The sequence below is a fragment of the Hemicordylus capensis genome, chromosome 2, assembly GCF_027244095.1.
Source record: "Hemicordylus capensis ecotype Gifberg chromosome 2, rHemCap1.1.pri, whole genome shotgun sequence".
NCBI classification, from domain to species: Eukaryota; Metazoa; Chordata; class Lepidosauria; order Squamata; family Cordylidae; genus Hemicordylus; species Hemicordylus capensis.
Window position 1 is genome coordinate 235,443,965 of NC_069658.1, and position 6,788 is coordinate 235,450,752.

Consider the following 6,788-nt stretch of genomic DNA (forward strand, 5'->3'; position numbering starts at 1 on the left):
TCTGTGTTAATTCTTGTCAATGATTGCTCTGCTATGTCCAAAGCAGATACTCAGTTGCTGTCTATAGAAACTCCACTCTAGGAAAACACCTGTAGATTTAGTCCTTTCTACTAACACCTTTTAACACCTCCTGGGACCAGGACCCAAATCTGGGGACAAGAGAAGATGCCCATTTGCAGCTCAGAGATGCAGATTTGCTTTTGCCAAAATAGAACGTCCCCTCCCCAAGATAGCAGTTTACAGAAGATGGGATTAAGATCTCCCTGGACTGCCTGAATAATTAAAAGACAATATCCAGAAGGAAACAGCAGATTGTCACCTTTCTGGGGACCCAGGAAGGATGAGGATATTTTGAATAGACTCTATGGAGATCAAAGGAAGATACAACTATAAAGAATAAGGCTTTGTCCCCAGACCCCGGCCCAAGAAGACACAGAGACGTTAAATGGATGAAACGGGCCACGTTTATTAATAAACACATAGGCATAGGCGGACTGTAAACCAGGTGATTAATCACCAACATAGAACAGTGCGGGCCCCTAGGCGTGAGCTAGGATGCTACCATCCTATTCATCACCTGACATGGGCGACACACCCTGGCTCAGGAAACAAGCGGGTATACCCCACCTGTCTCCTTCAAAGCCAACCGCCCTCCAGAGAAGAGGGGATCTGGACAGCTCAAGGTCTTCACCCACCCCGGACTGCACAGCCCAAAGGTTGATGAAATCCTTAAGCAGGTTTCCTGGCAATCAATTTCTCCCCGTGCCGCACAGGCTACAAAGGAGCGATTGACCATTCCACCTTACAATATCCAAGGGTGCTCACCATACTCTAACCAACCACTTACCCCTTAGCCCACACTGTTACTGCCACCCAGGGAGGTCAGCCCTTGCTTGGCCTCCCTGCCCCATGCCATCCAACAGTGCAGCAAGCCCATTCCGAATATTGCATAAATACAAATCTCACCCAGCCTCGGAAAGGTGAACACCATCCGGGCGATATAGCTCGTGGAAGCGAGCTGCTAAATCAGGTTGCCTAATGATGTCCCCCCCAGCCGCCAAAACTAACTTACCTATGGCGGCCGAAACCTTGCGCCAGGCCTTTTCTAACTTAAACCCATTAAACGCAGCGTGCCAAACCCTGCGCTGAAGCCAATTGATCCAGAGGATACGAAACCCGGGCATCCACCTGCGCAGTACGGTCAAATCGGAGGCGGCTTGCTGCACCATGGACAGGCCAGTCCGCCTGCCTAAGTCATTCTCACCCAAGTGAAGGACAAGAACGGTGGGCACAGGGAATCTAGCTAAGTGATCCTTAATGACCGGGAGCAGCTGACTCCACAGCATGTCCCGCATGCCCAACCAATACACCAGGGCTCTTCGTCCAAACCCCAGCTGTGAATCCCAGTGGGAGGTGCTGGTCTGCTTGAAGGCCCAAAAGACCAACGAATGGCCACAGATCAGGACCCGTACAGGAGCCGCTGCCCCACCAGCACCTGCCAAAAAGAAAATTCGATCAATCCAGATAATATAGTCCGCTGTCAGTGCACAGAACGCCTGACCGCCACGGACTTCCACCGGCCGATCCGCCGTACCACGGCCTCTTGTAGGCCCAACCAGGAAGCTGTAGTAGCTGCCCCAAACCTGAAGGAGTGTAATGTGAGACCTTCAGGCGGCACCCCAGCTGCAACCAATGCCCTTCTTACCACTGCCAGGAACTGGTATTGGGTAAGAGGTGCCTGATTCGCGTGGACAAACAGGCACCCCGCTGAGGCAGGCCCGAGGGCTGCGTAGTGCTGCAAGGCGATCACCGGGCAAATGCCAGGGTCAGAGGCAGCCGCCAAGCGCACCAACTGCCCTTTACTGTGTTGATCTGTCTTAGAACGGCGTAGAAAAAGCTGTGCCACCCCGTCACTGAGTGACAAATCAGAAAATTGCAAACAACGGTCCCTCGGGGAGCCCCTGTTCCATGGTAGCAACTCACCTGGACAAAAGGCGCCGAAAAAGGCGACTAAAACAGCCGCCCGAAAAAGAGTTACCTCCCACTGGTTAGCACAGCAGGCCTCAAGTTGCCGCAGCACTGCGGCAACCAAATCTATGGTGAAAGGACGTCTAGAGTCGAGGCTGCCCAGGTTCTCCCTGGACCAGCCCTCGAGCATGCGCCATACCCGAGGATCCGCTGAAAAATCACTAACCCCTTTTACCTGTGCTGTAAAGGCCAGAGCAGCTAAGTAGCCGCCAAGCGTGGACACAGCCCGCCCCGCCCTACGTAACATAACGAGGAACTGTTGCAGCTGGCACACTGGAACAGGCCAAACCTCCTCCAAAGCTTCAGATCCTCAAAACAAGGAAAAGGCCTGAAGCTTAGCCGGATAACTGGCTCTGGTGCTGGGCACCAGAGACGCCGCTATGGCCTGTTGTGCCTCCAACTGCCAAGCTGCCACAGAAAGGCAGGCATGAGATCCGGTTGCAGTGCCGCCCCGGGAGCTGTCTGAACCTGTGCAACTGAAAACGAGACAGAGCATCAGCTATGTCGTTGCGCACGCCCGGAACATGCCGGGACCGGAACAAGATGTTAGCCCGGAGGCACTGCAACACCAGGGCCCCTACCAGCCCCATAAACCTCCGGGAGCAAGAGGTTTGTGAGTTGATGACCTGCACTACTGCCTGGTTGTCACACCAGAACCGGACCAACGAGTTAGAAGACTCGTCGGCCCAAATGTGCATTGCAACTACGATAGGAAAAAGCTCCAGAAACGTAAGATCCCTACCTAACCCTTGCCTCACCCACTCGACGGGCCAGAGGGCCGCACACCAGCGACCCCTAAAATAGACCCCAAAACCCACTCCACCTGCTGCATTGGAATGGACTTGTAGGTCAGCCTCCACTAACAGTTCATTCCTCCAAAAGGCTACCCCATTGAAACCCAACAGAAAGGATTCCCAAAGGGAGAGGTCAGCTCTAGCGCCCTCAGTAATCCTGACCCCATGATGGGGGGCCCAAAGGCCAGCCATCATATCACACAGCCGCCGCAAAAATGCCTGACTTGGGGCCACCACCCTACATGCAAAATTAAGATGGCCCACTAACACTTGTAAATCCCTCAGGGTAATTTTTTGGGCTCGGCCAGCTGCCCTAACTAGGTCCAGAAGGGCCAACAATTTTTCCTGGGGTAACCTTGAACAACCAGCAACTGAGTCAAGTTCAATCCGCAAAAAGGAGAGCCTCGTGATGGGGCCTTCCATTTTGTCCCTTGCCAAAGGGACCCCCAGCTCGTCCGCCAGCTCCATAAAGGAGCGAAGCAAATGCTGGCATTCCTCAGAATAGCCCCGCCCTACAAAAAGAAAATCAACCAGGTAATGCGAGGTGGATATAAGCCCCGCCCTCCGCTGCACTGCCCATTCCAGAAATGTACTGAAAGCCTCAAAAGCTGCGCAAGAAATGGAGCAGCCCATGGGCAGGGCACGGTCAAAATAGAATCGCCCGGCAAAGGCGAAGCCCAGCAGCTCAAAATCACTGGGGTGAACGGGCAGCAAGCGGAAGGCGGACTTGATATCACACTTGGCCATAAGGGCCCCTGGTCCCAGGCCACTAACCACCCAGACAGCATCATCAAAAGATGCGTATCGTACTGAGCACAAACTATCCAGGATGCCATCATTCACTGATGACCCCCGAGGGTGAGATAGATGGTGAATTAACCCAAATTCGCCAGGTACCTTCTTAGGGACCACCCCCAGGGGCAAGACCGTCAAACCCGGGAAGGGAGTGCTCTCGAACGGACCCAAAACCCTACCAGCTGCCCCCTGCTTATTGATTTTCTTGAGAACCACCTGTTCCTTACCTATGACAGACCTCAAGTTACGAGAGCTACTAAGCCCACGACGGGCCGAAGACGGTATCCTAAAACCTTCCCGGAAACCCTGGTTCAAATAGGCAGCCACAACCCGCTCTGGATAGTCCCGGAGCAAAAGCTCCAGTACATCAAGCTTGATGGGGCTGGGGCCCTTTTCCCACAGGGGGTGGAGGAGGGGCACCCTTCTTGTTGTTGCTGCCGGGCCGGAACTTGGACCCTGAGCTACTGAACTTGGCCCTAGGGCAGGCAGAGCTAGGATGCTTGGCCCCACACACGCCACATGCACGTTTGAAGCGGCAAGGGGACCGGGCACACTTACCGTGGGTATTGTACTCCCAGCAGACCAGGTGGAGTTGAACCCACTGCTGGCCAGCCCCGCCCGATGTCGATGGGACCGCTGCCCTAGATAACAGGTGGCCACTGTCTGACCGATCCCCTTCTATGGGGCGGGGCGGGGACATAATAACTAACCACAATTCCTGTAAAGGGGTGTCCCACGGTAGGGAAGGGTCCAAGGCAGCCCTCATGCGAAAACTCTTATCATACCGGATCTAAGAGGAGCCGGCAAAATCGGACACTGCCCTATGGATCATATCCATGTATTTTAAAAGCGCCGGGCCACGGGCAGGCTGCGCCTGAACTATGACGCCCATATAAATGGTAAATCCTGACAACCAGTTATTCCACGTCTTCTCAACTGGCTTACGCTTAGTGGCCTCGTGGTCCTTAAAGGATTTCCCTTCTTTATGTTTTACTCCTGGCTCGCGAAAAAGGAGACTAAAAATGTCAATATACTCTCCCTTCAAAATCTTTTCCTTGGTAGCAGGCAGTAAGTGGTCACCAAGCAGCAGCCCCATGCCACCGTATGGGGCATGATAACTGGCGGGGAGAATCCCCATGGGATAGTGACATGTGGTACCAGAAATCGCTGGAACTGGGCTAGGGATCACACCTGCAGGTGGGGCAACCGGAGTACCTGGGGGCACAGCGCCCATCCATACCCACTCAGCCGCCCCTTGCAGGCCAGCAGTAACCCCCGGTATACTAACAGGGGGACCTAAACCCCAAGGATGTGTATAAGGAGGCCAATATGAGTGTACTCCCCAACTCCCGCTCGCTGGCATCGGCCAGGGTACATAGGGCCACTGGCCGGTGCCGCTGGGAGGTGTAGGTGCTGCTGGCTCACCCGGGGCCACCGGTACTCGAGGGTCCACAGGCGGAGGTTCAACCGGCGCAGCAGGCAGTGGAAGCGACGGAGCAGGCAGCACAGGAGCCGGGTCCTCAGGCGACGGCAATGGAGCCACAGGAGCAGGCCTTCCAGGAACCAGGTCATCAGGCATGGATGGATCTTGCGGACCTGAGGGAGGAGCCGGGCTGGCTGCCCCCCCCCCTTTTCCAACGCCTCCAACCTACTAGAGAGTGATTTTAAAAGCTGATTCCGGGCAGCCCCCCCGGTCCTGCGAGGCACCTTGGGAGGAGGGACACCACCACCCCGCCAGAAGGACCAGCACCCTTATCAGAAGGAGCGCTGCGAGACTTCTCCAAGGCCTCCATCCTACCAATCAAGCCCCTAATAAGGGCCATTTCTTCATCATCCTCATCCGAGGAAGAGGGGGGGGGGCTTTGGGCTGCCTAACAGGCTTCCCACCCTTTTTCTCCTTAGCTTTCCTGGGCATCGTGAAAACATCCACAAGCCCTCAACCAATATTAGGAGGAGAAGCCAACCCCCAATTCTTGCTCTACAGAGCAACCCTATGGATGTGGGAGAGGTTTGCACGAAGGGAAAAAACCTTAGCCACCCCCAGGGAATACCAAAGCTCAAGGAAAAAACCCCAGAAGCCAACTCGAAAGCCCAGCAACAACCCCTCACAACAAGGCCCCCAAAAGCAGCCAGAAACCCCTTCCAAAGATCAGGAGAGCAAAGAAAGCTGTAGAAAAACTTGCAAAATGCCCCACCCCACGGCCCTCCTGGGCCTGCAACAAACCAAAGGGCCAAAGCCCTGTCGTGATGCAGATGCCGGAACAGGACGCTGGAGAAGGCTGCGATCGGGCCCACAGGCCACAGAGCCCCGCTGGTATTCTGCAAAGCCTGGAGACTTGTCTACCTAATGCCCTGCACAGCAGGACCTGAAGGAACCCGCTGGAGAACTGCCACGCCCGCTCCTGGGCGAACTCTCCCCAGGCCTAAGTGGAAGGAGCCCAAGTAAAGAGCTCCTTCCTCATGCAGATCCTGAAAAGAACTGAAGAGTAGAGGCGTGGATCGACCGTGCTGCAGCCAAAACCACGCCCCTTTTTGCAAATTGGCCAATCAGGCCACTTCTAGGGCCTCATGTCCAGGGTGGCTGAGACAAACTCCCTCCCCCCCGCACAAGGCGAAGGGGAGGGGAATACTGGATAGAGAGCTAGCAACCTTTGCCTAACAAGCATACTTGCTCAAGACCCATCCCATATTTTGCTGCTAAAGCCATGGGGCTAAAAGCAGGAACTCTGTCCATGGACAGGAACTGTCTGTGACTTCTGCTGCACAGAGAGAAGTCCAGACTACTCAGCCATGGTGCTTCACTTTGCTCTGAGCAGCTGACCCCAACCTGTTAGACTACTTGAAGCTTGCACCCCAGGCTCCTGTTCTCCAGCACTCGCATTTCTCCTCCATCTGAAGCCTGCATCACTCTCAAGTTCCAGCAATGAACAATTCCTTTGAAGCCTTCTTCATGAATCTGGTGAGATGCCTATTCAATGCACAGTCTAGCCTGCTCACTACTTTCCTCCTCCTTACTAATCACTGCAACCCCCTTCCTAAGCCCCCCCTTCCTCCTTCTTCTTTCTCTGTTTCTCTCTAAATGTTTTCTTAGGATTTGTTAGATTGTTAGATAGCTGTAATTACTGATTGCACACACATATGTTAGTTAGGCACATTACTCTACACACAGTC

At 54.3% G+C, this 6,788-nt stretch overlaps 1 protein-coding gene across 1 annotated transcript; it reads right to left on the minus strand.

The window, feature by feature from the left end:
* Positions 1–446: 446 nt before the first annotated feature.
* Positions 447–6,075, minus strand: LOC128341724 (uncharacterized). Its single transcript, XM_053288169.1, has 2 exons — positions 5,043–6,075; positions 447–1,495 (listed from the first exon to the last, which is right to left on the minus strand). The coding sequence occupies exons 1-2, from the start codon at positions 5,194–5,196 to the stop codon at positions 963–965; spliced, it is 687 nt and encodes a 228-aa protein (XP_053144144.1). The 5' UTR covers positions 5,197–6,075; the 3' UTR covers positions 447–962.
* Positions 6,076–6,788: the final 713 nt, after the last annotated feature.

What these genes read in the sequence shown, in the direction of transcription:
- LOC128341724 (XM_053288169.1), bottom strand. Translation starts at nt 5,196, where the DNA reads ATGCCTGATGACCTGGTTCCTGGAAGGCCTGCTCCTGTGGCTCCATTG. An exon ending in TCGAGTACCGGTGGCCCCGG is followed by an intron (nt 1,496 to 5,042) that starts GTGAGCCAGCAG and finishes TCTTTTTGGCAG; the next exon opens with GTGCTGGTGGGGCAGCGGCT.